The sequence below is a fragment of the Aspergillus steynii genome, assembly GCF_002849105.1.
Source record: "Aspergillus steynii IBT 23096 chromosome Unknown P170scaffold_8, whole genome shotgun sequence".
Lineage (NCBI taxonomy): Eukaryota > Fungi > Ascomycota > Eurotiomycetes > Eurotiales > Aspergillaceae > Aspergillus > Aspergillus steynii.
This window is the reverse complement of record NW_020194405.1, coordinates 1,045,814-1,064,950: the sequence shown is the minus strand read 5'-3', so window position 1 is coordinate 1,064,950 and position 19,137 is coordinate 1,045,814. Positions and strand designations below refer to the sequence as shown.

The 19,137-nt window shown below is 52.1% G+C and overlaps 7 protein-coding genes across 7 annotated transcripts; 4 read left to right on the top strand and 3 right to left on the bottom strand.

Annotated features, from left to right (window-relative positions):
- Positions 1 to 404: 404 nt before the first annotated feature.
- P170DRAFT_366521 (60S ribosomal protein uL10) lies at positions 405 to 1,457 on the bottom strand (the record flags this gene model as incomplete). The annotated part of the gene is made up of 3 exons (XM_024844762.1): positions 405 to 1,099; positions 1,156 to 1,225; positions 1,284 to 1,457. The coding sequence occupies 3 exons, from the start codon at positions 1,455 to 1,457 to the stop codon at positions 405 to 407; spliced, it is 939 nt and encodes a 312-aa protein (XP_024700383.1).
- A 255-nt stretch (positions 1,458 to 1,712) lies between these two features.
- On the top strand, positions 1,713 to 3,440 carry trm82 (putative tRNA methyltransferase). The gene is made up of 3 exons (XM_024847095.1): positions 1,713 to 2,174; positions 2,228 to 2,929; positions 2,985 to 3,440. Exons 1-3 carry the CDS (start codon positions 1,765 to 1,767, stop codon positions 3,367 to 3,369), a joined length of 1,497 nt encoding a protein of 498 aa, XP_024700382.1. The 5' UTR covers positions 1,713 to 1,764; the 3' UTR covers positions 3,370 to 3,440.
- A 173-nt stretch (positions 3,441 to 3,613) lies between these two features.
- P170DRAFT_458639 (uroporphyrinogen decarboxylase HEM12) lies at positions 3,614 to 5,212 on the top strand. The gene is made up of 4 exons (XM_024851813.1): positions 3,614 to 3,708; positions 3,763 to 3,804; positions 3,905 to 4,828; positions 4,881 to 5,212. The coding sequence occupies exons 1-4, from the start codon at positions 3,654 to 3,656 to the stop codon at positions 4,949 to 4,951; spliced, it is 1,092 nt and encodes a 363-aa protein (XP_024700381.1). The 5' UTR covers positions 3,614 to 3,653; the 3' UTR covers positions 4,952 to 5,212.
- P170DRAFT_440213 (cytosine deaminase) lies at positions 4,981 to 6,006 on the bottom strand. Its single transcript, XM_024850028.1, has 4 exons — positions 5,635 to 6,006; positions 5,507 to 5,577; positions 5,181 to 5,446; positions 4,981 to 5,081 (listed from the first exon to the last, which is right to left on the bottom strand). The coding sequence occupies exons 1-4, from the start codon at positions 5,720 to 5,722 to the stop codon at positions 5,060 to 5,062; spliced, it is 447 nt and encodes a 148-aa protein (XP_024700380.1). The 5' UTR covers positions 5,723 to 6,006; the 3' UTR covers positions 4,981 to 5,059.
- Positions 6,007 to 7,514: 1,508 nt separating this feature from the next.
- P170DRAFT_366435 (type I HSP40 co-chaperone YDJ1) lies at positions 7,515 to 8,941 on the top strand (the record flags this gene model as incomplete). Its single annotated transcript, XM_024844755.1, has 4 exons — positions 7,515 to 7,550; positions 7,611 to 7,680; positions 7,746 to 8,567; positions 8,625 to 8,941. 4 exons carry the CDS (start codon positions 7,515 to 7,517, stop codon positions 8,939 to 8,941), a joined length of 1,245 nt encoding a protein of 414 aa, XP_024700379.1.
- A 490-nt stretch (positions 8,942 to 9,431) lies between these two features.
- Positions 9,432 to 10,371, bottom strand: P170DRAFT_440211 (NAD(P)-binding protein). The gene has a single exon (XM_024850027.1). The coding sequence runs from the start codon at positions 10,315 to 10,317 to the stop codon at positions 9,511 to 9,513; it is 807 nt and encodes a 268-aa protein (XP_024700378.1). The 5' UTR covers positions 10,318 to 10,371; the 3' UTR covers positions 9,432 to 9,510.
- A 5,426-nt stretch (positions 10,372 to 15,797) lies between these two features.
- P170DRAFT_450104 (SLC26/SulP family anion transporter) lies at positions 15,798 to 18,447 on the top strand (the record flags this gene model as incomplete). Its single annotated transcript, XM_024851098.1, has 3 exons — positions 15,798 to 16,098; positions 16,153 to 16,842; positions 16,910 to 18,447. 3 exons carry the CDS (start codon positions 15,798 to 15,800, stop codon positions 18,445 to 18,447), a joined length of 2,529 nt encoding a protein of 842 aa, XP_024700377.1.
- Positions 18,448 to 19,137: the final 690 nt, after the last annotated feature.

Here is a 19,137-nt window from a genome sequence, read left to right as displayed (position 1 = left end):
GGCTACAATAGACCTGAGACGTATGTTAGCAATCAGATGTTGCCAAAGTCATGAAAAGCAAGGTGCAAATTGGGTCATGGCGTCAGCAAAAAATTAGAGTGTTTGTTGTTGCGTGTTTTTAATCTTCAAAGCCACCCACCAGGGTGTAATGCTCGGAGTTAAAAATTGTATCATCATTCGCCAAGATGATTTTTGTGATGAAAGGATGAGGTAAGAAGAGCAAGCAGAAATAACTCACCATTTTGGTCAAAAAGATAATGGAGCGTAAACTACGTTCCATATCTAATTGAAGACAACCAATTGCTCATCATCCATGAATCATTTTCATTATTCCCAAACCATCATGTCCAGGCATAAAAAATCTAATACATGGTAGAGGAATCTCGCGGGTTAAGACGAGACGCTTAGTCGAAAAGACCGAAGCCCATGTCACCGTCGGACTCCTCCTCTTCCTCCTCCTTAGCGGCAGGGGCAGCGTCACCGCCGGCAGCGGGGGCAGCGGCAGCGGCAGGAGCGGCGGCAGCGTAAGCGTCAGGGTTGGCGATACGGTCCTTGAGCTCCTCAATCTCGGGCCAGCTGATCTCGGTCTCGATGGCAATAGCGAGAACCTTCTTGTAGCTGTTGACGACAGAGTGCATGACAGCGGGCAGAGTGGGGAAGTTGGTGGCCAGGGAGATGGCGGTGATGGTCTGGATGGCGTTGCTGAAGGCATCCAGAAGCTGGGACTCCTCGATGTCCAGAACGGCAGCGCTGAAGGTCTGACCCTCCTGGTAGACCTGCTGGATGGTCATACCGTAGGTGAAGGGAGAGATGTTCAGCAGGTTAAGCAAGGAGGCCTCGGAAGGACCGACCTTGGTACCAGCCTCAATGAGCTTGAGGTCGGAGACAATTTCGATGGTACCACGAGCAATCTTGGTGGGGACACCGAGAGCCTGGAAGAAAGAGGTCTTACCGGGTTCCATACCGGTGTTACCGGCAGGAATCCAGACATCGCCGGGGGCGAAGGCACCAGCACGGGCAGGGGCAGCGACACGGTTGGCCAGGATCTTCTCCTTGGTGGCCTTCAGGTCGCCGTTGGTGAAGATGAAACCAACGTTGCCTGAAAACATAGTTAGTGACAGGCACTAACCATAGGATTGTGTAATTCCTCCTTACCCTTGACGTGGGGGAGCAGACGCTCGTACTCGGGGTTGTCGGTGACGAAGCCCTTGATGGCACGGCGGACCTGGAAAAATTGCGAGTCAATTGAAGTTCAGCGAGACCAAACAGGGGGAATCACATACCATGGTGTTCTTTCCCATGAGAACAACAGCCTCACCACGGAGACTCAGACGAATCTCGTGCATCTGCTGAGAGCTGACATTGTCGACACCGACGATGAAGACGGTAGAGTACTGATCGAGAAGGCTCTTCAGCTTCTCGAAGTAAGCGGCCTTGGTAGCAGACTTGCCCCCCATTTCTTCTTAATTTGCTGAAGATAGGTTGTTTAAGGGCAAGTGAAATTGTCCTATCAAGTGATCGTGGTGATGGTGTCCGAACTGAATCGCGACTTTGCAGGTCGGAAAGAATTTCGATTTTGGGATTTTCTTTTCTTGTGTCTTTCGCTAGTGCGGTCACGTGAGGGCGCTACTCGCGGGCGGGCGCCTAGACACGCGATGAGACTAGCGTCGCATTCTATGGCTCTCCGACTGGCATCCGGAACTTTTTTTCTGCCTCGACGTGCTCGATCGACTGGCTTCGCTCGTGCCGTGGACATAATCAATCATGGTCGCCAACTTCCAACATCCCTTTCAGCGTGTTCAATTCGTGGACCGGCAGCATGCCGGCCATGAGAACCTCATTGTAGCGTCGGCCGGCCCAAAACTCTACTCGTACGCCGCCGAGACCGGACAGCAGCTTGCTAGTTGGCCACAGGACGAAGACCAGAGCAATGTCGACGGTCAGGGTCCACCGGAGAAGAAGAGAAAAGTGTCTGCGGCGGACGAGGCGGAAGTTGAACCGCCTGCCTCTACCAACGGCACATCGGGGAAACCCAAACCCCCAGCTTGGTCGAGCATTCCTCTCCTAGTGGCTTCTTCTACCGGCGAGCATGTGGTTGCGATGACATCTGAGGATAAGTGCGTCCGCGTCTTCCAATTGGGTCAGGATGGCTCTTTCCAGCAATTGAGCGAAAGGTTAGTGAACGTTGAGCCTATGACTTCGGACTTCCTACTCATCTAGATCATAGAGTTATGCCAAAGCGCGGCTGTGCGCTTTCTCTGGTTAGCAATGACACTCTGATCCTGTGTGGTGATAAATTCGGAGACGTCTACTCTATGCCTCTTTTCCCCGGCGACAAGGCCGTCGCAGCGCCGAAAGTTGCCGCTCGCAAAATGAAGCAGAACTGGCCGGCAGCCACAGATCTAACAGTGCACACGAAGGGAAACCTGCAGTCTTTGCAGCAGCAGAAGCGCCAATACGACGCAAAAATGGAGAATCCGGACGAGAGTTCTAGCTTGAAATTTGAACATGAATTGCTCGTCGGCCATGTGTCTCTACTCACAGACTTGACTTTTGTCTCGCTCCCAGTGGACGCCTCGGCCGATAAAAAGCGCACCTATGTTCTGACTGCGGACCGAGATGAGCATATTCGCGTTTCTCGTGGACCTCCTCAGACACATGTCATCGAAAATCAGTGCTTGGGCCACACTTCGTTTATCACCAAACTCTGTATTCCCGCGTGGGCTCCGGAGTACCTCGTTTCTGGTGGAGGTGACAACTACCTACTTGTGTGGAAGTGGCTTGAAGGCCGCATCGTGCAAAAGGTTTCTCTGGTGGATGAGACGTCAGAGTCTGCCCCGGTTGCTGTTCGTGGTATCTGGGCAACATCATTGGGCGGCACCTCAAATGCTTCGGGGGCATTGAAATTGATTCTAGTCGCGATTGAGGGGTGAGTTCCTACCAAACTCTGCAATTCAAATCGCGAAAATCTGACCATACTCCAGATCCTCCCAGCTCCGGTGCTTTGTGCAAGAATCGGACGGCACGCTAAAGACGCAGCAGTCCGTTAGAGCTTCGGGTAACATTCTCGACGTGACCAGCAATGGAAAAGAGACGATACTTGTCTCCGTCGATAACGTCCGAGAGGCAGGGTCGACGCAGGAATGGAGAGCCAGTTCCTCTGAGACTCTGGTCGAGGCATATCATGCGAAACCCGAGGCCGACAGTCTGGTGTGGGAGCCGGCGACAGGCTCGACGACCACCCAGATCAACTCCAATGGCACTTCCGAGTTGGAGATCATCACTGACGCCAAGAAACGAAAGGAGATGAACGACTCCCTATATGGTTTGGGAAATCTGCGAAAGAAGAACATGGGCGAGGATGATTGAGACTAAAATTCTGTAGTAAACACTGCCTTTGTCTATATACCAAAAGCTACTCGTATATAAATTCAATAGATTTACATCAAATCAACCGTATAATTTATAGCAACGAAACCTAAATTATAGCGTAGGACCTTGTGGAAGTCGAACGACATGTAGATTCTCTGAAGACTCCCGGCAGAATCCGCATGATTTGCGGGCCGAGGCGCCGAGACGGACTTTGACCTTGGCTCCCCTCATCCCACTGTCCCCTCATTCTACATCTCTCCTGTGCTCGATCCTCCGTCAAAATGCAGGTGAAATTCGAGCCATTGAAGAACGACCTTTTGCTGAGGGCTGCAAGAGGTGACTATATTTTTATTCGTTGAAGCAGAACTGAGTGGGCTGATGTCATTGCAGGCGAGAAAGTGGAACGCCCGCCCATATGGGTTATGCGACAAGGTACGCTTTTTGCTTTGGAATCGTCCTTTCCCATTCTCCTTGCGGTCTTTTATCCTATAAATTGAGCAATTACTGAACGATACTCTCTTTCCTCCCACAGCCGGACGTTATCTCCCCGAGTACCATGAAGCTAAAGGCAACCGTGATTTCTTCGAATGCTGTCGCAGCCCCGAGATCGCCTCGACTTTGACCATCCAGCCCGTGGAACGGTATGCAGGACTTATCGATGCCGCGATTATTTTCTCCGACATTCTCGTCATCCCCCAGGCCATGGGGATGCTGGTGGAAATGGTCGACAAGAAGGGACCTCACTTCCCAGAGCCGCTCAAGTCGCCGGACGATGGACAGTATGAGAAGGTCATGCAGAAACAGGTTGATGTGAAGTCGGAGCTGGACTACGTCTACAAGGCCATCACCCTGACCCGTCACAAGTTGCAGGGTCGCGTGCCCCTCATCGGCTTCTGCGGTGCCCCGTGGACTTTGCTCTGCTACATGGTTGAAGGCGGAGGCAGCAAGCTGTTCGTCCAGTCGAAGACGTGGGTCTACAAGTACCCCAAGGAGTCGCAGGCGCTGCTGCAGAAGATCGCAGAGATCTGTGTGGAATACTTGGCCCTTCAGGTCGCGGCAGGTGCGCAGTTGGTCCAGGTCTTCGACTCGTGGGCGGGTGAACTGTCCCCGTCGTCTTTCCAGTCGTTCTCGCTCCCCTACCTTCGTCACATCTCCGCCAACCTGCCGAAGAAACTGACTGAGATGGGACTGGAGCCGGTCCCCATGACCGTGTTCGCCAAGGGCGCGTGGTATGCTCTGGAGGATCTCTGCGATTCGGGCTACAACGTCGTTGGACTTGACTGGTTGCACGATTCGGCTGAAGCTATGCGGGTTGCCAACGGCCGCGTGACGATCCAGGGCAATGCTGATCCCGGTATGCTCTACGGAGGCCCGGAAGCCATCACCCCCGTGGTCGAGAAGATGGTCGAAGGATTCCGAAAGGGCAAGCAAGGATGGATTGCTAACTTGGGTCACGGTAAGAAGTCTATCCTTGTTCTCTTCTACATTCAGGATACTAAACGAAGCAGGTGTGACTCCTTTCGTCAAGCCGGAGAATCTAAAGTTCTTCTTCGAAGAGATCCATCGCCTTACTGTTTGAAATGTTCATGATCTCTGTTGAATTTCTTTATATACACAACGGATATTTCATTTCTACAACCCTCGATCAATGAATGCCAGCGTGTCTGCAACAAGCGCTCAAGCATATCTAAACGGAAATATCCTCATTCCTGGTGTTGCAATCAGCATTTGTTGGGCTTTGAAACAGGACATAAAAGTAATAAAGGGATTTGATCGCACTCAGCACGATACAAAAGAATGAAACATACCAAAGCTCCGGCTTATCCTTGATGAAGTCCTCCATTAGTTGCTTGCACTCTTGGTTGTCCAGCACCACCACCTCCTTTCCGCGGTTGAGGAGGTACTCCTCGCCACCGAGGAAGTTCTTGTTCTCGCCGATGACAACGCGCTTCACCTTGTAGAGCACGCAGGCGCCGGTGCACATGTCACACGGCGACAGGGTGGTGTACATGGTGGCACCTTCGTAGGCGGAGGCGGGAAGACGTCCAGAGCTCTCAAGAGCCGACATCTCAGCCTACATGTATGTGAGTCTGGAAAAGTCATCACTGTAGGTAAGGATCGCCATTGCACTGACATGTAGCGTCGCGCTTCCTTTCTGAACGCGCATGTTGTGTCCTCTGCCGAGGATCTTGCCATCCTTGGACACTAGACTTCAGTCAACAAAATTGATACTTATCCACGTCCGAGAAATCCAATGCATACCCAACGCAGCACCGATGGGGACTCCGCCCTCGGCCAGACCCAGCTTGGCCTCCTCCACGGCAGCGATGAATCCGGGATCCTGTTCCATGATGTACAGATGTGAATAGGTAGATAGAGAGAATAGGAATCTGCAAATTGGAATCGAAAAAGGTGATCTACAATGCAAAGGTGGGATGAGATAGACCAGGTAGATGGCAGGCCCAGCTTAGTAACTGGACAGGCTCACGGCGGGCAAAATTCTGTGGCCAACTGCCGTTCTGGTGCTAGTTGGACCCGCCTTTTTGGAGAGTCGGTGATAAGAGATATGGAGAACCCCTCATGCTGGCCGGGTATGTGTTTACGCAGGGCCTGAGGACTGGTCTGGCATTTCAGAGGGAGGAGTGACGTTGTTTGGCTTGTGCTGTGGTGGTGGTGGCTTGTCCAGCGCAGGCTTTAGGATCTACTTTAGATTGGTCTTAGAGTGCTCATGTCATGCAGGAGTTGGTCTGTCAAAGGCAAACTGGGTAATGGTTTTGTAGATCTGGTTGAAGTATAGATTTACCAATTTTGATTGTACACTGCGTATGCATGCAAATTGAAGCAACAGTTCGGCTCTTCTTCTTTCTTTTAGTTCTCAGACCATGTGTTCATGAATTCTTATGGTCCTGATCATCGCAGTACTTACTCGGTAAAATATATATAACTTAGGAAAGATGCTGATTCTGAGAATGCCGATTAACCTGCTCCAAGTAGCAGCATTAGGACTGTTATTAATAATCAATAAGACAACTCTCCATAACCGTACGTCTACTGTAATACTGTGAGGGTGTCAATGTTTGCTGGAATGCCAATGCACCCAGTCCCCCTCCTTCCTTTTTGAGACAGAATCGCTTATCGATAAGAATTTGCGGGCCGCCACATTCCAGCCTGAGGCAGAACATGCGCCACCCGAAAGAAAAAAAAAAGCACAAAACCTTATGCGGTCCGGTAATAAATAATAATGCGTAAATGTGTGACATTCAGGGGATTAATAATACGTGATTGCTGCTTTTTTGAATTCCCCTGTCTGTAGTCAGACAAAGCACATTTCTTTTGCCAGCGATTGTCTAAACAATCTGACCGATCCAGCTGCTGGAGATTGTAGAAGCCGATGGAAAACCCCGTAATGGAAGTATCAGATTGATCGGAGCCTGCAAGGCTCTTTCAGCCCGCCAGCCTGTCACGGGCGTGTAAGTTACGGGCTGGAGTCAGCCGTGGAATCGCGGCGAAAGCGATGGAAGACCAGAGAATCGCATCGAAGCCGCCGGAGCAGCGCTCGAGCCACGCATTTGCAATGGATCGAAACCGCAAGAAGATCAGGCCGGGGGGTCAGGATGAACGAGGTCAGGGTCTGCGAGAGGTAAAACCGGATCAGTCCGCTCGATTTCCCTCGAATCTGCAGTCTATAGTCCAGAATTGTCAGTTCTCTTCAATCCACAGCAGGAGCATTCCTCAAGTGGTTCGCCGTATCATCGTATCTCCGACAGGTAAATACCCACCAGAAAAAAACCGAACGGGCCCCGTTGGTGCCTGGGCCTGGTATTGGCATTACGGCCTTACGCATTACCAAAGTGTCGCCGCTCTTTGATAATCTCCAAGCGCCTTCACAACCCTTTTTCCTCCCTCTCGTCAACAGTCCCACCTTGGATCCTCCGGAATCGAGGCAACTTTCCTTTCCCTATAGACTCCTCTCTCCTCTCACCCGCTCCCTCTGATTTTCACCTCTCCTCCTCCCTCTCGCTGCTTATCGTTCTTTCCCCGGCCCCAGACTTCCTTCCGGTGGATTTTTCTTTGCTTTTCTTTTCCGGTCTCACTTATTGAAAAGTTCTTGTTTCATTCTCCTTCGTTAGACTCAGATCACAATGGTCAAGGATACCAAGTTCTACGACACCCTCGGGGTAAGCTTGACTGCCGTTGACTCGACTCGTCTGGTCAAAACTAACGGCGAGGTTCTCTAGGTCTCCCCGACGGCAACCGAGGCTCAGCTGAAGACGGCCTACAAGAAGGGTGCCCTCAAGTACCACCCTGGTACGTTCCATCCGACGTGAAATCCCTCCGCCACTGGCTCCAGACTAACAGGCTTGCTCGAAAAGACAAGAACGCCGACAACCCCGAAGCCGCCGAGAAGTTCAAGGAATTGTCCTCCGCCTACGAGGTTCTGTCGGATTCCCAGAAGCGTAGCATCTACGACCAGTATGGTGAGGAGGGTCTTGAGGGTGGCGGTGCCGGTGGTGGCATGGGTGCCGAGGATCTCTTCGCTCAGTTCTTCGGCGGCGGCGGTGGTGGTTTTGGAGGCATGTTCGGCGGCGGCATGCGCGACCAGGGCCCCAAGAAGGCTCGCACCATCCACCACGTTCACAAGGTCAACCTGGAGGATATCTACCGCGGCAAGGTCTCGAAGCTGGCTCTGCAGAAGTCGGTGATCTGCCCCGGGTGCGACGGCCGCGGTGGTAAGGACGGCGCCGTCAAGTCGTGTACCGGCTGTAACGGTACCGGTATGAAGACGATGATGCGCCAGATGGGTCCCATGATCCAGCGCTTCCAGACCGTCTGCCCTGACTGCAGTGGAGAGGGTGAGATCATCCGTGAGAAGGACCGCTGCAAGCGCTGCGTCGGCAAGAAGACCGTCGTCGAGCGCAAGGTCCTCCACGTCCACGTCGACAAGGGTGTTAAGAACGGACACAAGATCGAGTTCCGTGGCGAGGGTGACCAGATGCCTGGCGTCATGCCGGGAGACGTCGTGTTCGAGATCGAGCAGAAGCCTCACCCCCGTTTCCAGCGCAAGGAGGACGACCTGTTCTTCCAGGCTGAGATCGACCTGCTCACCGCTCTTGGCGGTGGTACCATCAACATTGAGCACCTCGATGACCGGTGGTTGACCGTCAACATTGCTCCTGGCGAGGTCATCACGCCCGGTATGTTTTTTTACCCTCACCTCCCCTGATGATCTGATTGCTAATATTTTCTGCTAGGTTCCATCAAGGTTATCAAGGGCCAGGGTATGCCTTCGTACCGCCACCACGACTTCGGCAACCTCTACATCCAGTTCGATGTCAAGTTCCCCGAGAAGGACCAGCTGCAGAACCTCAACCTTCTGGACCAGGTCCTGCCTCCCCGCATGGAGCAGGCCAAGCCGCCAACCGACGCCATGGTGGAGGACTTCGAGCTTGAAGAGATCGACGGCAGCGAGTACTCGCAAGCGCGCGCCCACGGTGCTGCCAGCGGCATGGACGATGATGATGACGACGTTCCTCCTGGCGCCGAGCGGGTGCAGTGTGCTTCGCAGTAAACGTGTCGACGGAGGGAGAAGATGAAGAAGAAGAGGCCTTGCGGTGATGATGATGACGACGACGACGGACGAGGTTGATGTGCTGGGGCATTGATGAAATTCGCTTTATGATACCATGTAGGGGCGAATTCCAGCCCTGGTACGAACGTTTTTTTTCTTTCTTTCTTTCCAATTGGTTTCCACGATGATTTTCTTGCGATGGCGTTTGCACCGAAGATTCGGAAGATGATCCGGAAGATTTCATATTCCTTTTCTATTTTACTTTACATTTCACATCCAACATGCTCCGATTCGCATGCTTAATGCTTTCCTTGGTCTTTGTTCTGGCACTTCGATGGAGATCATGGTTGATCGCAGACGAGTCCACTTTCGTTTCGTCTTCCTGCAAGGCGAGTGTTTCCGTATAGACTATAGCGCTGACTTGGGGTACTGATATGTTTACGAGACTGCAATGTAGATTGAACTTGATTAGTATCCAATTTACTATTGGCAGAGGAACAAGAGCCCTCGTACATTCTACCCTCCTTATCCATATCAACACAGTACCCTATCCCAGATAAAAAAAATCCTCAAACCAACGAAGCCCCCGAATCCGTCCCCAACACCCTCCCCGTGGCATTCCAATCCCTCATCAAATAAACATACGCCTCCGCCACATCCTCCGGCCTCGCAATCCTGCCCGTCGGAAACCGTCCCTGAAAGAGCTCAAACATCCCCTGCTTCTGCTCCGCCGGCAACGAATCCCACATCTCGGTATCCACGACCCCGGGACTGACCGCATTCACACGTACCGGCTTCAAATCCAGCGCCAGGTTCCGCGCCACACTCACCATTCCGCCCAGATACCCTGCCATCACGGTCCAGTCGGGATAGGGCCGCTCGAACCCGGCGCCTGTGGTCAGCGTGATGGAGGATTCGGGGCCTGGGGCGAGGTATCGGGACCCGACTTTGGCGGTGAGGATGGGCGCGACGAGACGGAGTTGGCCGGCGGCGAGGATGCGGTCGCGCGTGATTTCAGATACCGGGTAGGTGGCCGGGGGGTTGGCGGCGGTGTAGACGATGTGGTGGAGGGGGAGGAAGGAGGGGGGGAGGTTGGCGAAGAGGGTTTCGAGGTCGGATTCGACGGTGGGTTGGGAGAGGTCGCAGGTTGCGCCAGCGATGGTGCCGTAGTGGCGGACGGTTTCAGTGAAATTGGTGTCTAATAGTTGCTCGACGGCGCCGGTGACGCGGGAGGGGGAGGACGAGACGACGGTGACGTTGGCGGAGGCGGCGATGGCGGCTTTTGCGACGGCGAAGCCGATGCCGGAGGTGCCGCCGATGATGAGGATGTTTTTGCCGGCGAGGCGCGAGTTGTTGAAAGGTGCGGAGAAGGTCATTTTTCTTGAATTATGTGATGGTGTGATGTCGTGGTTGTGGCTGTTGAGGAGTGGAGAGATGGAAAAGGTGGTTAGTTAGATGGCTATCCGAAAAAAGAGGGGCGAGTCTTACCCTGTCAACCCTATATACTATTCCCGTGTCATTCAATTCCTCTATTTTCTTATAATATCCAAGGCATTCTTGGTGCAAATCCACGAAGTATAGCGGAGGGGCTAAAATGAAGAGCTCATCTTTTAGCTCCGGTAAGTCCGCCAAGGAGCAGTTTCAACGGAGAAAACGGCGTGGCCGGTCGTTGCAGAACTAGTCAGTCGTAGTAAAGGTATACATCGTGGTTTGTAGAGCGGTTTGGTGCATGAGGGGCAATTATGGAATTTATGGCTGTTTCGTGCGGAGGTTGGCCATGGATATGTTGGTTTATAGAGAAGATCGCATCCGACGGAGTATACGGCACCACTATGTACCTAATTATATGAATATTGAGTCTTCTGCAGAGCGTTTGTATATTAATGATATCACTTAGTAACTAGGAGCCTAGTCTTCTCTCACCAGCCTCGCATTTCACTTGCCTGACGGTTAATTCCAGGCATATGCCCCTACGTCGGATAACTGTCTGCAATCCGCCAGCCTTATTTCTCGTCGGCTTAGAGATCTTATCCGTATGGCCTTGGGCACCGTGCACGTGATGGTCATGTTGACGAGGTTGATAGTCGGATCTCGATCGGAAGCTGTAGCCATATTAATATCCGACATCGCATACTGCATACGCATGCTATGCGGCAGCCATCAGATCCAGAATCTCATTTGAGGGACTGCGTAGACAGCCGAGACCCGCGGGGAGCCGACTATCTACTCCTACCAGACTACTGTACCCCACAGTGCAACCCGGTCATCAGGCCAGAGTCATCGTGCAGATGCAGACGATCATCCAGGCGGCTCTCTGCGCTCGGATGTCCAGATCGATAGGCAGTCGGCGACCTGGATGCAAATGAAAGAAAAGATCGACTATATGCACGATCCTGGCGGAAATATGTTCTCCGAGGAATTTGACCGGTATGGCCGGCTGGTCGCGTGACAACTGACAACTAACAACTGACAACGGACAAAGCGAAAGCGACAACTAGGAAAGCGATGCATAGGTCGCAAGCTGAGTGTTCAGGTGAGGTGGGAAATGTAGAATGACGTAAAGACGATCGCAGTTCGTGTGGTGTTATGCATGATATCATTCTGGGCGATGGGTTTTCCGGGGTATTGGGCGGGTTTGGCTGAATTGGCCGAGGTGGTGTCGGTTTATGCGGGGTTGGGCTGGTCGGGTTAGTTAAAGATTCAGATGCGATGGAGGGGAGGATCACGCTAGATGGGGATCAGAGGACTAACTGTTTTCTGGAATGTCATTGCTGGGTGATTTGGACTGGTCGAGTCAGCCGAGCGGGCATTTCTTTTGTTTGGGAGGCGCCGGTAGGTATCCATTGAGACATTCGTCCCATTTATTCACCAACAGTGAGCAGAGCGTAATACCTCGCGTGACTCGCCTAGCCATGCATTACATGTCAGATTCTATACCAATCATGGGTATATCAACCCCACGATAAGCATAGGATGTTGTAAAAAAGTCACGCGAGATCATGTACCCCAGGTTTTGAGATGCTACCGCCGCTTAGACCTCGGCAGCGCATCCAGTGGTCGACCCGACATCTTGGCCACGAACATCTCCATTATTCGACTCGAATGAAAAAAGGGTCTTCGTATCATATTGATCCGGTCATGAGGATTTGACGTGTGACCCGAGGTCGCGGAAGATGTAGAATAAACCGACATGTAGCTCGGCTTCCTGCAGCCCGGTCATGTCACTGGATGTTCAAAACGAAGTAGATCTGACACCTGGGCAGAATCCATCATGATTGGCGAGCGGATTCGGCGTCAAGTTTAGTTGCCTTTCTGTACCATGTGAGGCCCACGACCATATGGCATCTCCTTTGCGGAGAGGCACTTCGTGACGATTAACGAGGAGCCATGAGGTCGATCCCTCACGATATACGAACAATGTAGAGACGTGTCTCTTCGAGAAAGCCATGTTGAATGCATGTATGTACCCTCGGCAGAGCCCTTGCATCAGGTATTGTCGGTTGGCCGAGCATCCTTCTAGCACAACGTCTCGTGTCATGCATGGCATGACCATTTTAGTAAATGGTGACACATCAATATAGCCCAGGACTTGATCGGCAAGGGGCTCAACGACGAATACGAGCGACGGGATTTGAGATCAACAAAAGAGCTGTTCTGTTAGTTGCCTGCCGCTTGCCTACCCACCGACTGAGACATTTTCGAACTTATCGAGTGATATGATTAAAATGCAAAACCCTCGCATAATGCGCCTAGCCACAGACCGAGACAAATCAAGAAAGAGACAGGACCAGGCCGGCGAACTAGTATCTCCGACGCCCCCAAAGGGTGGCTCATGCCGAGGAGAAAGCTCATGCAATATACAGCCGGGACATTATTGGGTTTGTGCCTGAAAGTCAAGGAGCCACAACATGACAACCGTGTCAGACCATTTCCGAAGTTGAAAAAAACTCTCAACAAGGGGCAACATGGCCGTCGGAATTGGCCATACAGAGGCGCGGACAAGACGCTAAAAGTGATAAGATCGATGACGCGATTTTGATCTGGATGGTGTTATAGTGGGGCGCAGCATGCAAGAGCTTAGTTTGGCCACTACTTCCAACATCCCTGCAAGGTGAAAAGAGAAGAAAAGGGAGGTCGAACAGAGTTTGTGGTTAATTTGATACCGAGTACGGAGTAGTACTACAGCGTACAGGTGTACTTTGGTGGCGGACAATCACCGAGGATGGTTTGAGATGTTGTGATCCTTTATGTTAGACGAGGTGAGGCGTTCAGGAGTATTGGTGTCAAGCTTTAGATTCGACAGGGATTAATATGGTTTGTGAGAGGTTGAGCACTTCATGGTGGCGATCGATCCAGCGCTTGAGAGCCTGTATACTTCGGTCCATATCAAATGAGATACGCCGTACGTCGAGGAGTTGGTGAAAGCGAAGTTGGCGGTAGCGATGAATGTCAGCACTGATAGACTTGAGCCCAATAGGGAAGGAACTAACAGCAGCTACTGCGTGGCCGTAGGTAGTATATGAAGCCTTTCCGAATGTAGACAGCATTGCTCAAACCGCACCTCCATCGGTCGGGCTAACGGTCGGTGAACATGAGCCACGCTATATCTTCGGTAGATTCGGATCCATAATAATATCAACCATTATCGCGATCATCATGATTTCGCTTCCCACGAGAAACCCAGAACAGTAATTGACAGTACCGAGGAGGAAAGGACTTGTCATGGACTCGGAGATCGGTGACGGGCTTTCCCTAAACGGCGGCTGCATTGCCGAAGGGTCTTGGCATGGCCGGGAGCTCTGGACTAACAGGCTCCATTTTAGCTGCAGAACCTGCCCGGCTGGCTTACTTGTCCATCTCTGCCGGTGGAGCTGATTAGGTTCCTCCGAGATGGCGGTGCTGACCGGGGGAAGCATACTATTATATTTATACGGCGTAATATATCGACTCCTATTTAGTATTTACCTAGGTAGCAATTAGCATTGATATTAATTCTGGAGATGGGACACGGGCTAATTGTTAGTGTGACTTGATATAGTCCGGAGTCATGAGCATACGTGTGCCCTCTAAAAATATTCCGGGAGTTTAGCTTCATGATTCAACCTTCGTACTACGTACTGCATGTACTCCGTAGACGCACTGCATAGTAGCACGGCGCAACGAAAATCCAAAAGAATGTCATGGAAGAGTCACAAAGTTCAATTTGTCAGAGGAAAAAAGAAAAAAAGAAAATACAAAATACAAAAAGATAAAAAAAAAAAAAAAAACAAAAAGATGAAGCGTTTCCCACACGTGGATCGTTGCTTTCACCATCAGTCAGAGCGATGGCGTGTTCTCTGGGGTTTCCCATTGGCGGGTTGGTCGTTGGTGGAGGGAATTCCTTGCACGCGGCGACATCATCCGCCCCGCGCCCGCCCGCCTCGTGATTGGCCGAGGGCCGGTGCGCCCTCGTTTAGGGCCGACTCGGCAGGCGGTGAGGCTGGCAGTATCGCCGATCGAGGGCGGCAATTCCACACCGGAACCTGCGCGAGTCGTTCGCGCACCACCGTGGATTGCCCATGGAGGAGATTCCCGTTTGCCTTTTGCCTTCTCCGTGGGGGTCCGCCGTCACCAAATCACAGCAAGGCAGGCCCGGTTTACTCTGTGCAGGTCGCAGAGACTTTCGACTGGGCTGCCGTTGCTGGCGGACTGACCATGGGCCCAGACATGGAGCGGAACCGTCTGCTCCACGGCCCAGCGTCATCACGACTTCCAGGCCCTCGTCACTTACCCACCCCAAACGGAACGCTCTTACGCCAGCATCTCCGACTGCAGGTTTAGGGAGTTTTAGCTGCGGTTGCGGATTGGGATGCTCCCGACGGCGTCGTCTCTTCCCTTGGCGATCCGGTGGATCAGCTGCCCCGTCTGCTGTGTGTTTCCTGCTCCCTGCCGCTGGCCGGAGGGATTATCGTTGATAATAAAAAAAATGGGAAAATAGTATTCATCTATCTGATCGGGTACTTTCTTCCTTCTTCTGCGCCGCCCCGTGCAATCCTTTTAAATTGTCAATTCCCCTTTCCATTCTTGGGCATTGTCATTATTCTGAGACTGGATCGTCTCCCGCATTAACCACGACGAGTACGCAGCTCATTGCCCCCCTGAACGGACTTGCCGAATCCAGTGGGTTGGTCGTTTTAGACTCATTGTCCTTGCCTCTTTGGACTCCCGTCGTCGTTTGATCAACGCGTCCTGTTGCCATATCGTTTTATTCATCCTTTCTCCACGGCGACCCGTGTGGCCTGGCTCTTTCGGACCACTCGAGACATAAACTGTTGAGACGATCTCGCCGGGAGCTTGTTTTTAATTCAAACTTCCCGCCCGAACCTTTGATTCGAACCTTTTTGCTCTTTCCTCCCCAGACTTGTCGCAGGTCGAATTCCGCCGTCCGTGCTTGGATTGTCTCGAAGCACCTTCCATTGTGCTTTCTTCTTTTCTCTCTTCAGTTTATTTGCACATTTGATTATTCTATATCCATTTTCTTTCTGTGCCATCCATTGGTTCGTGGTAGTTCGTCGCGAAAAAGCTTGTGCATTCGCATTATCAGTCCGTGATCACGACATCGCATTAGTCTCGGGATTCTTCCTTAGCATCCACCCTTCCATTTTTCTTCCTTCATATCGCTTTGCAACGAACTCGCAATGCAAATTGCTTGAACACTTGACTTGATATCATTAAATTTTTCCCCGGTCAATTTTTCTATCGTTGGAAATAATTGTCACCAATTTTCCCATCCTTGGTGACCTATTCCTGATTTCTCGGGCTTTGTCCCAATCTTCAACCCGGTCTTGCTGGAACACCATCTTCCATTCACATCATCATGTCGGAAGACGTTAAGACCAAGGTTGGCCACGGCGTAGCCAAGGCCTTAGGCATCAAAGTTGCCTACCGCGACCCCCTCGGAGCCACGTCCGACCCTGTCACCAGAGGTGAATCGACTTTCTCGGTGGGAACGATGGACACCTACTCCTACCTGGAGCCCGAACCTACCAGTTTCGAATGGCTGAAAGAGCTGTGGCCTTCTTGGGCACAATTTGCTAGTTATATCTACAGCCTGTTCCCATTTCTTTCCTGGATCACGCGGTATAATCTGCAGTGGTTAATTGGAGATCTGACTGCCGGTAAGTGATTGCCACCCTCGACTACTGAAAGTCATCGTGCTGAACCTTTTTCAGGCATTACGGTCGGTGCTGTGGTTGTCCCGCAGGGTATGGCGTATGCCAAACTTGCAGAACTCGAAGTTCAATTCGGTCTTTACTCGTCTTTCATGGGTGTCTTGATCTATTGGTTCTTCGCCACGTCCAAGGATATCACCATTGGTCCGGTCGCTGTGATGTCCACGCTAGTCGGAGAGGTGGTTATCGAAGCCCAGAAGATAGACCCCGACATCCCGGCGCATTATATTGCATCTGCCATGGCCATCATTTGCGGTGGTATCGTTTGCTTCATGGGATTGGCTCGTCTGGGATTCATCGTCGACTTTATTCCCCTCCCCGCCATCTCGGCCTTCATGACCGGATCCGCCATCAACATCTGTGCTGGCCAGGTCAAGGACATGCTTGGCGAGTCGGCCGACTTTTCCACCAGAGGCGCGACTTACATGGTTATCATCAACACCTTGAAGAATCTTCCCTCGGCCGGTATTGATGCCGCCATGGGTGTTAGTGCTTTGGCTATGCTCTACATTATTCGCTCGGGTTGCAACTACGGTGCCAAGCGATTCCCTCACCGCGCTAAGATTTGGTTTTTCGCGTCCACCTTGCGGACGGTGTTTGTGATCCTCTTTTACACCATGATCAGTGCCGCCGTGAATTTGCATCGCAGGGATGATCCGATGTTCAAGCTTCTGGGCACCGTTCCTCGTGGTATGTCAAGTTCTTAACAGCTCTGTTTCGTGGATGGTTGGTTTACTAATGCTTCTGTTTACAATAGGTTTCCAAAACGCCGGTGTCCCCGTCGTGAACGCCCGGATCATCAAGACTTTTGCAAGCCAGCTTCCTGCGTCGGTCATCGTTTTGCTCATCGAGCACATCGCCATCTCGAAGTCCTTTGGCCGAGTCAACAACTACACCATCGACCCCTCTCAGGAACTGGTAGCTATTGGCGTGTCGAACCTCCTCGGGCCATTCCTTGGTGGGTACCCGGCCACCGGATCCTTCTCTCGGACTGCCATCAAGTCTAAGGCCGGAGTCCGAACGCCACTTGCCGGTGTCATTACCGCCGTCGTTGTTCTGCTCGCCATCTATGCCCTCCCGGCGATGTTCTTTTACATTCCTAAAGCCTCTCTCTCCGGTGTCATCATCCACGCCGTCGGTGACCTTATTACTCCCCCGAACACCGTGTACCAATTCTGGCGTGTTTCCCCGCTGGATGCGATCATCTTCTTTATCGGCGTCATCGTGACCGTCTTTACGACCATCGAGATTGGCATCTACTGCACGGTCTCGATTGCCGCCGCCGTTCTTCTCTTCCGTGTGGCCAAGGCCCGTGGCCAGTTCCTTGGCCGCGTCACTATCCACTCGGTGGTCGGCGACCACCTGTTGCAGGGTGATGGAAAGTACGGCTCTCCGAATGCGCCCAACGCCTCAACCCACGACGACGTATCCCAGCGAAGCATTTTCCTTCCGATCAACCACACCGACGGGTCGAACCCCGATGTCGAGGTGGAGCAGCCTTACCCGGGTATCTTCATCTATCGGTTCTCGGAAGGATTCAATTACCCGAATGCCAACCACTATACCGACTATCTCGTCGATACCATTTTCAAGCAGACTCGTCGCACCAACCCCTTCGCCTACGGCTCGCCCGGGGATCGACCCTGGAACAACCCGGGCCCGCGCAAAGGAAAGTCCGAGCCCGACCGTTCGCACTTGCCCACTCTCCGCGCTGTCATTCTCGATTTCTCCTCTGTCAATAATGTGGACGTGACTTCGGTACAGAACCTCATCGACGTCCGCAACCAGCTTGACCTCTACGCTTCCCCGCAGCCCGTGCAGTGGCACTTCGCTCACATCAACAACCGCTGGACCAAGCGAGCCCTCGCAGCTGCCGGCTTCGGCTTCCCGACCCCGACTTCCGAAGACGGATTCCACCGATGGAAGCCGATCTTCAGCGTGACCGAGATCGAAGGAAGCTCGTCTGCCGCGGCCCATGCAGAGATGATGACCAACGAGCACGCCTATCAGGCCAGCCACAAGACCGGAGATCTTGAGAATGGCCTCAAGCACGATCACCACACAACCGAGCGCGAGACTTACGGAATCGAAGTGTCTTCCGACGGCAGCAGTGCCCAGGATGACAAGCTGCAGCGCGATCTCAAGGACAGCAAGGCGTACAGGAACCGACGCAAGGTGGCTTTGGTGCAGGGCATCAACCGGCCATTCTTCCACATCGACTTGACCAGTGCTCTGCAGAGTGCCCTGGCCAATTATGGCGAGGAGGAGCCCATCAAGCCGGCTCAAGATGTATAGACGGCGTGTTGCCATGTCAGACCCTCCCTGGTTGGAAGGCTTCAAGTCCCTTTGATGATACCTTTTCCATGTTATTCTTTATTAATATTGATTTTGAGCGATATCTTACACTTGATTGTTTTCTTTCATCTTGTCCTTATACCTTGACGATATGTTGATGTTTGAGCCATACCCATCTAGCTCACTGTACATAGATAGACATTCCTATGCATAAAATGCAGTCATTATGATATTGAAGATATTTGACATGAAAAATTTGCTCGCATAATTCCGGAAACAACAGTTGGCTTCTGCTGAAGCTAAGCTTTTTTAGGGCTCAGGTCGCTTGCTGCCTAGAATCTATGGCATGCCGCTAGGCCGGCTCAGGCAAGCAAGATGTCGCACTGGTTACCGTATTGGGCAACCGTTCGTCGGGCAGCGCTTGGCCCAATCAGCGTCCTGATTTCTACTCCTTCAGACCACTGCGGATATTGTTTTTATGTCCTTAGATCCGCCAGAGAGTGATAGCCTCACTCGCAATGTATACTCCATATGCGGCGAGTATTTTTTCAGTTCGATAAACGGCTGCCTAACAGCGCTGGCTGGGTACATAGACAATGTCGTTCCTCTGGATTATCGTCTTAACGTCTCATCGTTCATACCCAGTTGAATCGTCCGGTTAAAATGTATGTGGCATATAAGTACATTCGC